The sequence below is a fragment of the Camelus bactrianus genome, chromosome 26 (genome assembly GCF_048773025.1).
Source record: "Camelus bactrianus isolate YW-2024 breed Bactrian camel chromosome 26, ASM4877302v1, whole genome shotgun sequence".
Taxonomy (NCBI): domain Eukaryota; kingdom Metazoa; phylum Chordata; class Mammalia; order Artiodactyla; family Camelidae; genus Camelus; species Camelus bactrianus.
In genome coordinates, this window is record NC_133564.1 from 23,950,407 (window position 1) to 23,967,274 (window position 16,868).

Genomic DNA, 16,868 nt, shown 5'->3' on the forward strand with positions numbered 1-16,868 from the left:
GGAAGGCAGTTCTCTTCTGCAGCTTGGCTGCAGGGGACCAGAGTTGCAAGCATTACTATGTCGGGTAAACTTCTTGGAAACAAGCCAGTATGTTCTGGTGAGTTTCCATATATGTAAGCAGTGAGCACTAAAAGGCTTGCACAATATGACAACTATTCTGAGGTGAGGAAGCAGTGGGAAATTCAGCAGTGAAGCAGCGGCAGCAACAAGCAGCCACAGTGGTAGTGAAGACAGGGCAGGCTCACAGTTAGTGTGTTTCACAGTGTGAGGCAGCGAGCACACAGCTTTCCAGCCTGCTGCCTCAAGGAGGCAAACCTAAACTATCTCTTGCAAGATTTTTCTAGTTTTGTGTTTATGATGTTAAGTCATGTGATGATACTGTATCACAAGTTGCCAACTTTGCTTTACTCTAGAGAGGATCCTTTGCTGCAGTGTTTTTTTTTTCCCTTTCTTTCTTTTTCTTTCATCTTTTTTTTTCCTTGAAAGAGAAAAAATTGTGCAATGTATGTTTATGTGTACACCATGCCAAGGCGATACTTACCAGTAAATAATCTTTGTGTCCCTGAGGTGAGATACTGTTTCTGCTTTCCCTGCACAGTGCTGCTGCAGCACGGAGCCGATCCAAACATTCGGAACACTGATGGGAAATCAGCCCTGGACCTGGCAGATCCTTCAGCAAAAGCTGTCCTTACAGGTAAGAAAACAGAGCTACCAGATAATTTGATCTCCTAGCTTGCTTTTTTACAATCTATGCACTGAATTTTATTTTTTTCTGCTGATAAAATCTCAGCAGATATACATGCCATTATCTCTATTATTAATTTGTTACATTAATTGTTTCATTAATTGCTGTACTGTCATAAGTATGGGCAATAGGATTGTTTATTCTACTTAGAATTACAGCATTACATGATAATTATTCATTCATATTGTAGACTTTTTTTATGGTTTAGATCGTGATTCCCTATACCTTATCCTCCCGGTTGATTCTTTTGAAGACCTTTACTATTGAGCAAGCAAGGGCATTTGTATTACTTTATAAAAGTAGTTTTGATCGGAAAGACAACCTGCTGCCTTATTGCTTAGATCAGTAGTTAAAATATTGATGCCGTTCCTCCCTTGCCCCTCTGTTTATATTTTTATCATTATCTTCTCACTTTCACCATGGTAGCTAAGTACTTTTTAGCTGAGGCGATGGATTACCTTTTTACTTCAGATAATGGAAAATTTTGGCTTAAGTATTGGTTTTATTAAGGCAAGTGTTAAGACCCAGCAAAGAGGGAATGCTGGAATCGAAAGGGTCTCTCAGTAACAATATAGGAAGTAATGCCATAAGTGATGTTATCTTGAGCAGCTGTTTTCATTGATCTTCGTTGGCAAAATGCTGCATTGGATCTATTTTTGTTTTTATTCTTAGCATCTGAGTTCTGCTGCCTTTGCCTTCTTTTACTTAACTGACCTTTGTAATTTGGAGCTCTGTCACTGCAGTGCTAATGGTGTTGTTTTAGGTTGTATGAAAGTAAATGACTTTAGCTTCCTTTTAAATTTGTCCAGGTTTGAAGAAGATAAATCTTTTGTTCACTTTAAAGTTTAGAGTCCATTTTTAACCAAGATTCTGAGGTGAATGGAAAACATTTATATACAGAAAGCTTTGAAAATATGTGGAATTTTGCTTGGTTACTCTGCATAGAAAGACAACTTCCCACAGTGTTAAAATTAATATAATCTCTGCGAAGTCAGAGTAATCTGATTTATCTAAATTAATAAAAGGTTAGGTGAATTCAGGTGCTGAATCAAGATAACATGCACTAGAGGAATAAAGCTATTTGGAACCAATGTAGATAAAAAGAAATTTAAATATAATTATAAAGTTTTAAATAGTGAAATTTAAATCTGTAGCCTCAGGTCTGCTGCTTAGATTCTGCAGCCTTTCACTCTCCTCTTTTAACAAAGCCCTGGGCCGCAGTAGCAGCCTTGCGTGGCCTCTGACCAGGGAGAAACCTCCTTCCTGGTCGTAGAGGGATGTTGTAAGTGCTGACCCAGACTGCCTCTGCCATGGCCTCCCTCCGACCTTTCCTCCTCCTTCAGCCCTCGGCGCCTGCCTTGTTCATTTGCTTATCTAATACAGCATTGCTTTTAGATCCACTCTCACTTTTTTAAAAGGCAAATTTGAATATAAGTTACTAACAACGAGAAGCTATCGTTTAATTTGAAATGAATTTCAGGGAAGATTACATTGGCTGTTGTTTGGGAAAGAAATTTGGCACAATAACTCATGGAGACCTAAGATTCCTGGAGGACAAATACCGTGTCTATTAAATGTGACTTGAAAAGCGTCTAGTGCTGTCCTTTGCTTAGATGGGAAGATAGTAAATTCTTCTCAGCCATAATACTGGGTTCATTAATTGTTTTTTTCAAGAATATGCTTTCTTGGAAATGACATACAACTTTTCAGGTGTGATTTAAAAGAAAAAATTCTAGTGGAAAATATAAGCTAGTGAGATTTACACATTCATGTTACATAATGCAGTGAAATATATCCCAAAATGTTTTTCTGTCCATGCAGGTTCTCTTGTCAGTGTTCATTTTGATGGAATTATGATAGAAGTATTATTTCCAAAGCAAAATTTAACAGATTAAGCCTTGATAAAAAGAGAATCTTTTGAAAGGAATGCCTTAGAGTTATTAGAGATTATTCCTGGATGTTGTGTCATTCTTTATTTTTATGTGAAACGTCATTGTAGTAGCATTACTTACCTTAAGGGTAAAGTTCCTGTTCTTAATTTTTTTCCTTTTTGGGAATTTAGTTGCTAAAGATGACTTTCCAGTATTTTTAATGTTACTACTTTTGTGTATTAGCCAAAACTGTATACAGATAAATATATATTCCTTAAAAGAAATTAATGTGAAAATCTCCTTTACTGAATATTTAAAAGTAAACAAATGACTAGTAATCTCTTCTGCATAAAGAATGCATAGATTTTTTACAGCACTATATAAAACAGTAACACCTTAGTTTTATAATTAAGGGACTCTACCATGTAGCCATTTACTTTGGATAGTGTACTTAAGTATTTTAAAGAGAATAATTAGTTGGAAAGATTTGTTAAACTCCTTGCTGAATTCTTGTGTTAAGTGAACGATATGCTTAGAAGAGATCTTGAGGTTTTTTGTTTTTGGTTAATGACTCTGAAGTTCTGGACAGTCAGCCGAAGGACTTGGAGGTGGTTTTGTGTGTTTTTTGTTTTTTTTTTAGGAAACAAGGATATGAAAAGTCTAAAAAACAAGCCTGTGTAAATTTCATTGAAGAGTAGTTTTGGTGTGTTATGATTATAGATTTAAAAAATTATTTACTTTGGCCCTTTCTTTCTAGTTATAAAAATACGTTTATTATAGACATTAAGGAAAATAAGAAAAGTACAAAAAGCAAAAAGTTATTAATTATTCTACCACTTAGAACATTTTGGTATATTTTATTTAGAACCTGTTTTTCTTAGCACACATTCTTCCCCCCCATTTCTCTTCTTCCTCTTTAATCAAATATGTTTTATACATTACACATTGCTTAATAATATTTTTTATTTACTTATATGAATACTCCCAGAAGGCATTCAGTATTCTTCTGCAGCATGAATTTATAAAGATTTCTTGGTACCCTCTATGGATATATTTTAGTTTTTTGGACTAATCCTCTAGTGTTTACCATTTAGGTAGATTGTTTTCATCCTTTATTCTTCCTTGTGAATTTAGAGTTATTTTCTCAATTTCACTGGAATTGTGCTTCTTTATATTCAGTTTTAGCATCCACAAACATGTAGTATCTCTCTGTTCCTGACTGAAGTATGTGAGGATTTGGAGAATGAGGAGCTGCCTTTTAAAGGGCTGCACTGCATGTGGTATTATTTTGCAAGAGCACATGTGAGTTAAAGGTGGTTGACAAAAGGGAGTGTCCATTGACTAGGATAAGGACATAGGAGTATTTTAATCATGTGAAGGGGACTCTGGGGGCACAGTGGGAAGCTGGGTCAGAAGAAGAGGTGACAGCAGATTGAGGTTGAGAGTTTGGGAAAAGATAGATGGCCAAAGGAGTGTGTATCGTTGGCGGAACTGAAGATGACAGGGATGTAAAGTGGTTGAATTTAGATAGTCAGAGTTGCCAATTTAATTCCAGCAGTTTCTTAATGGAATTTGGAGTAAGGGAATAAGGAAGAAGGATATATTTGCACCAAGATGTCTCAAGAATAAACTTTAATTTGGATTCATTGCACTTCTGAGGAAATCCTAATCTGTGATTGATGGGCTGGCTCCTAGTCTTTCTGGAAGGAATCAGCTGTGGCTCAGGCTGGAGGCAGTGTTGAGGGGTCTGGTATATGCTTGCTGAGCCTGGTGTGTTTAAATCAGCAAAATATGTCTGGAATCCTATCTCTTTTTCGCTGTTGTTCTATTCCACTGCTTCCTACTGCTTTTCAGATAAAACGAAAACCTTCAGCGTGATCAGTAAAGACTTAAGTGATTTGGACGCTGCCTCCAAATCAACTGCTAGGTTTTGCTCAAGCCAAAATTTTGAATTCCTTTCTTTTTCTCATATTTTGAAACCAGCGTGTCAGTAATTCAGGCCTTCCATCCTTTCAAATCCCCCGTCCAACCACTTCTTATGCTTCACTGCTCTAGCCCTAGTGCACGCCTGTCATCGTCTCTTTCATGGCAGCAGTAGCTTCATAATGGGTCTCTTTGCCTCTGCTTCACATCACTCACTTCTCACTGTAGCTGGAGTGGTCTTTCTAAAGGATGAATCAGTGCTATGGTTAGAAAATTCATTAATATACTCTCATTACCCTGAATAAAACCCAAACTCTAACGATAACCTATCATGATCTGTCCCTTGCTTTGCACATCTCTGATCTTGTCTTCTACTGGATTCCCTTGAGCTCTTTTGCTTCTGCTACAACTGTATGCTTACTGTTCCTCAAACAGATGAAGTCACTTTCTGTGTCTGGACCATCACATCTTTACTAAAACTGGAACACTGCCCCTGCACTGCACAACAGTCAAATCTCCACTCAAATGTTTATTCCTCAGAGAAGTCTTCTTGTTCTCAGTCCCTTTAGCTTATTTTATTTTCCTAATGGATTTATTGCTTTATTTTCCTTTGGTTATCTGAAATTGCATTATTTTGTTGTTATTTGTTTGCCCCAATAGAATGAAAACTTCACAAAAATTTGAGCTTTTATCTGTCTTGCTTACTTCATTGTGCCCAGGACTTGGATGAGTACACGAAGTGACTGAATAAACAACTACATTTAGGGTATGATTACTGCTGACTGAGGGCAGCATGTTTTCCAGCTCCTACAGATACTCATTAACTGCTAATTATTTCACTGTCGTGTCGTATTGTAATAGTCTTATTAAATTTTCTACTTCTTAAAAATTGTTTCTAATTGCTTTTAATCATGTATACCTCTTAAAACATAGTACATTAAAGTTTTTTTTTTCCATTGGTATGATGGATAAAGGTACGTATCAAGCCTTTTATCAACAGATTTCTTCGATGACTCCTCTGATTGAGAATATTTCAGTTCTGGAAAGATCAAACTTCTGCATCTGTCACATCAGACTTCCAGATGTCAAACCAGGGCTTCATTTTTACTCTGTTGTTTTGGTCATTGTTCTGTTTATGGGCTGTTCTACACATTAGCTCTACTACCATGTAGCATATTGCATTTCATGGATAGTACATTTTTACCAACAGCCTACATTATTGAAGAAAAATTTCTTATGCCCTTAATTTGAACTTTAAGATATTATTTGTATCAGTTACTAGGAAGTCTAATAGTACAATATGCCTCCAAGAAAACAAACCATAAAAGGAAATCCCTTACTTTTAAAGAACAACTAGGTGTTTATCCATTTCAGTTTTATTAGGTGAAAATTGTTACCATGAATCCCTGATTTTTAAAAAAATTTCCTTTAGTATTAGAGCAGAAAAGTTAAAACTTGTCATTGAAATAAAACTGTGAATAATTATTTTAAAGATGTGTTGAAAATGTTAATCCTTTAATTGTTAAGAAAATTTTACTAATGGTTTGATCTGTCTATAATTTTGGACATGAGCAGGAAAATTTAAGATTTTCTTACTAAAAGTGATTGAAACACTTTTTTCCCATCATTTTTAAAAATACGAAAATAATTTAGGAGAAGACTATAATAGTAGTACCTTCTTAAAAACACCATATCTGACAGGTCACAGTGATTTAAATTTTAAAGGATTATGCACCTTGAATAAACAGGTCAAAGGTTAACTTGAAACTAGTTAATTTCTTCTTTTTAATACTTACTTAATTTGTTTAGTAGTTTTTAATGAATTGTCTTTTAGATTACTTGCAGCAAACCAAACTTTTTTTTAGAAGTTAGCTTTATGTAAAATACAGTGATAATAATAATAGCAGCTAATAACTCCTGAGTGCTTCTATGAGCCAAGCACTGTTCTAAGAGCATTGAATCCTCACAGCAACGAGGATATAGATATTATCATTGTGCCTATTTTTACAGTAAAGTTAAGTTACTTTTGCAAGTTCACAGTCCTTAAGGGAAATTTGTGAGATTTGAGGTTAAGCAGTTTGGCTCCAGAATCAATATTCTTATATATGCAAAAATCGGATTTTTTTTTTACCTGCTCATTCATTTAGAAGGATGTGGTATAAAACACAATTGGAAAACTGAACTGACCGATAAATTCAGAGCTTAAATTCAATCTGTTAATATAATGTTTCTCTACCTTCTTAGTTTAAAGATTGTTATTTTCAAAAAAAGAAAATTTACCTGATTAATACTACCTGCAAGATTCATCATTATATTATTATAATAAAATGAATTACTTGGGTAATAAATTGATTTATCCAACTTCATAAATGCCGTTCTTAAGTCTTTGCTTTCTAGGCAGTAGGCTTGAAATATTCATTTAAAACATTAAGAAAATAGTACTTAGAATCTATAAGGAAAGATATAATAATCAAATGTTTGAACTAATCATAGATAAGAGGCAGCGCAAATAATGTTAGTGAGTAAGGCTTACATGAGTTATAGGCAATTGTTACATATGTATGTATGGAGTGGGAGAGAATGGAAACTTTCTGCTTAGGTAGTCTAGAATTCTTGTATTTCTTGCTCTTCCCATCAGCCTTTTGTGTAATTAAAGCCAGCAGGTCTACATCATTAAAACCAGCATGATCTTTCAACTCATCAAAAATGACATATTTGTGAAGCATTATAACTTGTTAGTGTATACCCTGAGAGCAGCTGTCATCTTCCCCACTAAACTGTAGCAACCTTACAGAATTTTCATTGCAATTCATCTTAGAACTTCAGCTACAACCAAGTTGCTTTTTTAAATGATTCTTTTAAAATTTCTTGTAACAATGACTTTTAACATTTGCTTTCTCAAATAGCGCATTTGACTTTAGAATTCAATAATGCTTTGGTATTGTAAGGGTTAATAACTGTATTCTTTGAAATTTTTATTAAACTTTTATTTTGACATAATTGTAGATTTACATGCAGTTATAAGAAATAATACAAAGAGGTCCCCTGTACCCTCTGTAGTATTTTCCCTTAGTGGTAACCTCTTGCATAACTGTAGTGTGGCATCACAACCAGGATATTGACATTGATGCATTCAAGACACAGAACATTTCCATCACCAGAGATACTGTTCTCTAGTTTTCCCTACTTGTAACATCTTTTTCTATTTTGGTATTAGAGTAATGCTGGCTTCATAGAATGAGTTTAGGAAGTATTCCATCTGCTTTTATTTTCTGGAAGAGATGATTTCTTTTTTAAATATTTGGTAGAATTCACCAGTGAAACCATCTGGGCTTGGTATTTTCTTTTTTTGGAAGATTATTATTGATTCTATTTCTCTAATAGATACAAGGCTATATAGATTACATATTTTTTTTCCTTGTGTAAGTTTTGGTAGTTGTCTTTTAAGGAATTTTATATAAGCTGTCAGATTTCTGTGTGTAGCATTGTTTGTAGTTTTCTTCTGTAAGACAGCATTTTATGTCTGCAGGATCTGTAGTGATGTCCCCTGTTTCATTCCTGATAATTGGCAATTTGTGTTCTCTTCTGTTATTAGTGTTACCTAGAAGTTTGTCAGCTTCACTGACCTTTTTCACTGATTTTTTTTCTCTTTTCAGTTTTATTGATTTCTGTTTATTATTTACTTCTGCTTCCTTTGTTCTTATTTCACTCTTTTTCTAGATTCTTGAGGTGGTAGCTCAGAAAATTGATTAGAGATTGTTCCTCTTTTCTAATGTATGCATTTAGTACTGTAAATTTCCCTCTAAGTACTGCTTTAACTGTATCCCACAAATTTTGAGAAGTTCTATTTTCATTTTTATTCAGTTTAGTGTATTCTTTTTAAATTGAGACTTCCTCTCTAACCCATGGATGTTTAGCAGATGTATATTGTTTAGATTCTAAGTGTTTGGAGGTTTTTCTATTACCTTTTTGGTATTTCTAGTTTGATTCCATTGTGGTTGGGCAACACTTTTTATGTTTTCAGTTCTTTTCATTAAAAATGTTTTGTTTTATGATCCAGAATGTAGTTTATTTTGCTGTATATTCAAAAGGCATGTAAAAAGAATGTCTTTCAGCTATTGTTGGATAGAATGTTCTACAAATGTTCCATTCTTTTGTCTGATGGTGTTAATGAGTTCTTCTGTATCCTTGCTGATTTTTTCTCATGTGACTTTGATTGACGTCACTGGAGGAGAGGAGGGTGGCCTCATTACCATTGGGCTGTAGTCAAAGTTTGTGGCGGTCTGTGGTCTCCAATGACCATGTGGCAAGGAGGCGCTGATTATTACCGGGCAGAGATCATGTCTTGGTTTCTAGTGAGCTTGCAAATTTAGCCTCATCACAAGGCCTTTGCTTCATGGTTAGGGGTGAGGCCACAGTTTTTTAATTTTTGTTTTGGGGTTTTTTGGTTTTGTTTTTTATTTTTGTAGTATTGGCTGGAATAGACTGATTATTGCCTAAAGATTTCCTGTCATGCTACGCTGTCCCTTTCCTGGTCCCTTTGACTAGAGAGAGCAGGCTTTTGTCTACTCCTTTTGGTGTTTTCTGAGTTGCCAGCTTCTTCAGCTCTTAAATCTGTATATATGGGGCAAAAAGGAATTGGAAACTTACCACCGTGTCATTCCTTAGGTACCAAGATTCCTAATCAGCTTACATTCTTCTGTCCACCACTGAGAGTCTTCTTATGTTTATTTTATAAATGATGTACAGGTGTTTCTATGTGTACTTAGTGGGGAGAATAGGGAAAAGTACATCTACTCTATTTTTCCAGAAGTAGAAGTCTTGAAACTATTAGTTACTACTATTTGGACCCAGTCATTATTCATATGGTTACTCTGAGGATTTAAGCACTGAGTGAAACTGCATGAACAATAGCAATTTCGGTGGTGTGCTTATTTTTCTAAATCCACCTGCTGATCAGACACCTAGATTTAAGCAACTATGAGTTATGAGGGATAGTATTGCATCCTCAGTACTACTCACATAGTACTGCAGAGAACATAATTGTTCAGTGCATTAGCTTTTTAAGCTACAAATAAGCTAATGGGATTGAAGTTATAGACATCAGAATCATGGAGGGGGCGAGAAGTCTCCTAGATCTGCTGTTGGAAAGGTCTAGAAGTGTAGAGTGTCACTCCCAGTAGTAGTGAAGCACACCTGCTTCCCATATCTTGGTTCTACATGCTATTAAAAGAGTTCTTTTTAAAAAATGATTGACTTGAGGACTAGGACAGAGAAGGTATAAAATGAGCCTGGAATATGTTACTGTGCTAGAGAGTAAGGAAACACTCAAAAAAACCAAGAAACAAAAAACAAAACCAATAGGGGCATGTCAGAAGGACATAAGGACATCTCAAAGGGGCTCCCTCTGAGCAAATCCAGGACAATTTATTTGACCATCAAAATGCATGATGATAGTAATGGATTATAACCTGTTAGATAAAATAGGAATAGGTATGTTTGTACAGTGATAATAAAAGAGTGAATGAATGGGTGGGAAGTTCTTTCTTACTGTTAAAATGTTCATTGATAAATGTGGACAAACTGTTGGAATTGGAAAATCACCATTTTCAACCATCACAGTAAAGACTGGTTAGGACAAGTATCCATAGTGGGTGCTAAATCTCAAGAACCAGATTCGATGAGGAGCAGTGTATTTTGTACAGTTCTCATCATGCCTGTCCATAGATTGATTATTACTTGGGGAAGAGTAACTATCCAGTGGGGAAATCTGACGATACCCTATCAGGGAAGCGAAATTAGTATCATTAGTGAGAGTCAGATATGCCTGGTGTGCTGACAGATGTAATCCCTGGGAAGGACACAACATCTCTCACGTATTCTAGCCAGAGATGCAAACCTAAATCTCCCGAGGAGACATTAGACAAATACATATTTAGGCTCATTCTACAAAGTAATTGGCCTGTATTTTTCAAAAGTGTCAATGTCATGAAAGACAAAAGCTGAGGAATTATTTCAAATTAAAAGAGATTAAAGAGACATGACAACTAAATGCAAAATACATGGTCCTAAACTAGAGGGGAAAATGCTATAAAAGATACTAACTGAAACAGTAACACAATTGGAATATGTATTCTTTATTAGATAAAAGTGTTGTATCAATGTTAAATTTCCTCAGTTACTGTACAGTGCTTACATAAGGAAATATCCTTGTTTTTAGGAAATAGACACTGAGTAATAAAAGGCAAAAGAGACATGATGTATTCTAATTTTCTATAATGGTTCAGAAAAATTATTGCTTATACATACATACACCCATAGAGATATAGAGGGGAAAGAGGGAGTTATAAAGCATATGGACAAAATATTAAAAATTGGTAAGCCTGGGCAGAGTGTGTATGGGAGTCCTCTGTACCAATTTTGCGATTTTTCTCTGTGTTTTAAATTATGTCAGATGAACATATTTAAAAAGTTATCACTCTGGGCAAAAAAAGGCAGTTTGGTTAATAAATTATATGGTCGCTTTACTGTTTTTCCTACTTTTCAACCTCGAATTGTCTCATTTTTTGAATGACTAGTGTTTAGGGAAAGTTCAATCTTTTTTTATTTTCCTTTACCTTTTACTTTAACTGCATTGGTATTCTTTTCTATTTATTACTGCCTCAAAGTTGAAATGCCTGTTTCTTGTCTATGAATAAAGGTTTTAAGTTTCCTTGCCTTGTCCATAGAACACCGTCTATGGACATTGTTACAGTTGTTAACTCTCCTTGTTTTCTGTCTTGTTCTGAAGAAAATTCTAGGGCATTAGATTTGTTGAGATTGTTTTGAAACGAATATTATCTGTACCCTTTTGTCTTTTTTTTCCCCCCTTAAGAACACAATAGACTCAGTGTTCCTGTTTGCATGAGGGTATATTCACTTTTATTCTTTACAGATACATGACCTCGGTGGGCAGGAGGTGGGTACTAACTCGTTCCTGGGAAGCTTTTTAATCAAATTAGCTTTCTTGTGCTTCTGACTGTGATAGGTAGGTAAGCAGTATTTTCTTTTCTCAGGGGAAGGATCAGGTTTACTTAGAATGTCAGTAACAGAGTATCTTAAAATTATGTGTTTGATCATCAGCCTCTGATATTTAAAGGATTGCTAGATTTTTGGTGGGGAGGGTATAGCTCAGTGATAAAGCACATGCTTAGTATGCACAAGGTCCTGGGTTCAATCCCCAGTGCCTCCATTAAAAAAAGCTAAACAAATAAACCTAATCCCCCCCCCCAAAAAAAACAAAGAAAAGGATTGCTATACTTTTTTTGCTGTGGCCTTTGCAAGTCATCTGAATTGACAGATGGACGGAGAGTGGAGAGAAATACAGTGAATCATATGCTCAAGTCTATTTGAATAAAAGTGGAAAATGTATAATTTTCTGAAATCACTATGAGTGTTTTTAATATATGGGAATTTCTCTTAAAAGAAGTAGTTATTAGGTGATTATTTAGGCAGGAAATCAGTATTAGATAAGGAATGCTTTATAAATAGGCTGCACATTGATTTGTGGATTATCAGACCTTTGTCATCTCCAGTTTGTATCATATTTCTTTTCTTTCTGAGAAGGAATAGCATTGTGTGTATCAGTTTTTATTTATGTTCTTTCCCTCATGGTTTTTCTTTGTGGGAAAAAATTTATTGCTGTTTATAATTCTAGTTATATGTATTTGACTTTAGTGTTTGAAAATAGGCCCCAGGTGAGTGAAAAAGAATCTTTTTTCTCTATTGATGTTCTAATCTTTCCATATGTTTTTTCTATTATTCTATTAACCCTCCATTGCATTGAAAGTGAATGATATATTGCTTGTGACAGGACATAAAAATGACTCTTGATTTTAAGAAGCTATTAGAATGCCAGTGGCAGAGAGTACCCTTTTCTCTAGAAGAGCAACTGCTTTTGTGAACTTGTTTGCAAAATAAGTCGTCTTTGATTTTTAAAACCCTAATAAGGGAAAATAAAGTAACTGCTTGCCTATACTCTTTGTAAAACAAAAACAAAAACATGCCAAGTGGAAATGTTAGTGATAGTTTGTGGAAGAAAAGCCTAGCCAAGAGTACGGAAGGAAAAGAAACTCAGTTGAGAATGGAAGCAGTATATAAATGCTTTATGCTTAGTACCATCATACCAGAAGTTTGTGATTTTACTCATTCCTTTCTCTTAAGGATATATTTTTATACATAACCTTATTGATATTTTCATTTTTAATTAGAGAACATTTGACAGCTTAAAGGACTCGAGTTCATAGAAAGTTCTTGGATCCTTTTATATTTCCCTATATGTACCTTAACCATGGCTCTCAATATCAGTGTTTCTTACTGTCTCCATTATTTGGGCCAAATATCATGCTTAAGTGTTGTGGGTAAAACTTTAAGTTTTGCAGGTTTCGGACCTAAAGACCTTTTAATCTCCTGGAGAAGAAAATAGCCATGATCGTACAGCCACATCCATGTACACACGTGTACACACACACACACATTTTACATGATTAATTTTCCAGAACAAAAATGATAATATAATTGAACGGTAGTTTATATATTTTATTTCTGAAAGAAAAGAAAATAGAAAGATTGTTCCAAATATTTTTTACTTTAGGTCCTTATGTGATACTTTTTCAGAGAAATATGGCTAGACAAAAGTTGAGATGATATTTTTAAACATGATACCAAAGGTTCAAGGTAAAGATAGTCCCCCCTAAGATACATTTGAAAATGAAGTGGAAACTTACTTCAAATGTGTTAAAAGCTATAAGAGTAGGAAGGAGAATGACATATTTTTTGGAATAGAAAAAATTAGGAAGATGATGAATGGAAAGCCCTACAAGAAAGACGAATGTACATACATCATAAAATTGGTGCCCAGATTTCAGAGCTAAGGAACATTTAAAGGAATGAATGATTGCAAACTTTCTATAAATTTAATTAAAAAGAGAGAGAAATGGGGTGGGTATGTTCTCAAATTTTAACTCAGGAAGAGGTGAGTGAGACTTCTGGTTGCTACAAAGATTGCAGAAAGACTTAAATTTACAAAATGGCTGCCTTCCAACAGTTTTCCCTCAGAACAAATCATTGTCTTACCCACTTCTTTTTTTAAAACATCTTTTATTGGAGTATAGTTGATTTACAATGTTGTGTTAGTTTCTGGTATACAGCAATATGATTCATATATATCAAGAATATATATATTCTTTTTCATACTCTTTTCCATTACGGTTTATTACAGAATATTGAATATAGTTCCCTGTGCTATACAGTAGGACCTTGCTGTTTTTACCGACTTCTATTATTAACGTTTTTCCTATTGCTAGAGTTTTATCATCAGACTTTGACAATAGATTTGCATTGTGCAGTAGTGTGATATAATTAAGTTTGAATGTTCTCAATGTTGTTATTTAAAGCAAATCAGAATGCTGCGTTATAGATTGTTTAAGGTTAAAATTCAGGAACACTAGTTCATTTTTTTAAATGGGCCTAGCTTTAATTGGTCTGAAAACCAATTAAGCTTTAAAATATCCCACACTTACAAACTGTAAATTGTTTAAATGTAAGAAGGGCAGCTTATGAAAAGTTTTTATAGGTAGGATGTGAGAGCAGCTTTCTTTTCATTTTGACCAATCATTTCTCTGTGGGCTAAAATGAATGACATTTTTAAAAATTGAAATGATAGAAGTATATACAATCACTTTAGAATGTATTACATAGTTGATTTTTCTCTCGTTCTACTGTGTAATCTTGTTCATCTAATTCTTTATTTGGCTATCTGGGTTTTCCTAAGGATTTTTCAATGAAAGACCTTATATCTTTTCATGGTGTATGATAACATAACATGAATTTATTATGTTTTATGTGTTTAATGCAGTTCAATAACTTTTGTATTTCTCTCTGATTTAATTAAATGGGCTTAATTAACCAGAGGCTATTCCTGAAAAACTACGGTGAGTTCTTAGTGTCATAGGTAATTTTGGTTTGTGTTGTGAGCCTATTGCAGTCATCAGGGGGTGAATTGTAGAGTGTGCAGAAGCTAAAGGCCTTTGAGCACTTGCAGTCCCTATACTTAGAATCTTTCATTTATTTTCCCTTCAGGCACTCATTTATACGTATGTTTTCAGTAAACTGTATAAAGCTTGATGTCCCAACACAGGAAATTTCAAGACCAGTGGGAGATGTGCTTTTTATTTTGTCAACAAAAGATAATAGCAGAAAAGCATCATGGGCTTCTGTAAATCTTTCCCACTACATCTGGTTTCTTTAGCTGAAAAGTACTTGTGCAGGGAATGTATCAAAAAGTCTCTCTGGTAATTTTGATATTCTTACATCTTGATCATGTCAAGATATTAGATTTATCCTTATACAGAAGGCTATACTATTTGAACTATTTATTGGGGAATTGTTCACCCCTTGCACGTTTTTAGTTCAACTGTAATATTGGGAAGTAAATAAATCACTGTCTGCATCCATTACATTTAAGAATCTGTTAGTTGGATGGATGGTAATGATTGAGAATTAAATTTGACATTGTAAGAGTTTCCCAAGACAGGTTTATTTATTTATTTTTTTTTTTAGTTTGTAAATTTGTGCTCAACTAATCAGAAATAATTTTTTCACTATCAATTAAATGTTCCTTTTGAAAGGAATTAGCACCTTATAAATAGGAACTGTTGTGGCACATCTAGGCCACAGGCAAAAACAAGGTCATTGTGAACCCATAACATAGCAAAAGTCTTTCTCATCTGGCTAATATGAGTGACAACTGCTTTGTTACCCAGCCATAGAATTGCCCCCATTTTCTAATAATATCCAATCTAGAACAAACCTTTGCTTCCTTAAACCCTCCCCTAAGATCTCTTTACAAAACTCAAAAGTTATAATAAATTCTAACACCCTCTTACCTCTAGCTGCTCCCCATGCCCTGTGTTGTCCCTCACAGTAACAAAGAATAATCCCGACTTGTTCAACTATAGCTGTGTTCCTAGTGGCCTTTGGCTGGAGGGCATCAGCACTTTTCCTTAAAAATATTTCTTAAGGTACAAATTATTCCCCCAACACTTAAAGTTGAATACTTCATTTTTCAGTTCGACATGTTTGTTAGAACTTACATGTTCAGACATTGTGATAGTTGTTAAGTATATAAGCATGAATAAAGCACTGTCTCAGCCCTCTAGGAAATCTCAAATCTAGGAAATTGGTATATTTTCATGTTATAATAACAGTAAGTCTGATTTATTTATAAATCTCTTTCCTTTATAGACTGTACTCACTTTTACCATATTTCAACTGAAGATAAAAGAAGATGCTTAAAATTTTGTTAACTTTGTATAGGGTACAGAATTCTGGTTACCTCTTTGCCTAATACCTAGACAAGGGTTAATTTTTGGAAGTTATTCCCAAAAACTCTAGTACCATAGAGTATTCATAACATTATAAAATAAACTCTTATTGAGAGAATGCATTTTGTGTGTGTGTGTGTGTGTGTGTGTGTGTGTGTGTGAGAGAGAGAGAGAGAGAGAGAGAGAGAGAGAGAAAACAGGGAGCAGCTAAGAGACATTTTCTTTGTAACTCAGTCATAATGATTTACACAGAACCACTTGATAGCCAGTTACAATGATATATGGTATATGCCTTTCCTAAAAGAACTTGTGAAATTACTGTTAGTTCCAGCATCTGCCCTGGGATATATCTATCTCCCCAAGTCATTTTAGGTAAGATATGAAAGTTTCTAGTTCAGTCTGTGTCATGAAAACTATAGATCTTCATCTCACACAAAGCGGAGATGAACCTTAAAGTGTTTCTTAGTTTCACTCAACAGATAACCTTGCCAGGTCTTCTCGTATTCCAAGGCAAATCAGTGGATCCCTGGGATTTAAAAAATTTACACTTTCAAACAGCTACAGATAATTCATACAAACTGGATATAGAAATGTTTTGCCTTTAATCTTTTAAGGTTATCAAGATGAGAAAACATTAGATTGTCAAAAATCCGAAAATAGCTTGCTGGTTCTGTACTAACTCACTCTTAGGTAGTCCTTGTTATGATTTATGGGTAATTATTTGCAGAAGCCTTTATACAAGTGGCTGGTTCTGTCAATTAAGCCATATTTACCCAAAATAAATGCATAGTATGTTTGCTAGCACAGAATGAGAGATTATATATGGGAAGAATCATTTTCAGTATTTGAATGGTGCTAGTTACCCTTGAACTATAGCTTTTTCCAAAATACATGGCTATTATTCTATAAATCATAAATTAGGAGTGTTAAGTTACTTAAAGTAATTATCTACTTTGTCACACTAGG

At 34.4% G+C, this 16,868-nt stretch overlaps 1 protein-coding gene across 2 annotated transcripts in view; it reads left to right on the plus strand.

Annotated features, from left to right (window-relative positions):
- The window catches only part of TNKS (tankyrase), a 159,559-nt gene that overhangs the window by 51,037 nt on the left and 91,654 nt on the right, over window positions 1–16,868 (plus strand). For both annotated transcript variants that reach the window (XR_012502495.1, XM_074353645.1), the window contains exon 3: window positions 599–694. Coding sequence is in view for 1 of the 2 variants with exons in the window: in XM_074353645.1 (XP_074209746.1) it covers window positions 599–694 (96 nt within the window). In the remaining variant the exon portion in view is untranslated. The remainder of the gene's footprint in view (window positions 1–598; window positions 695–16,868) is intronic.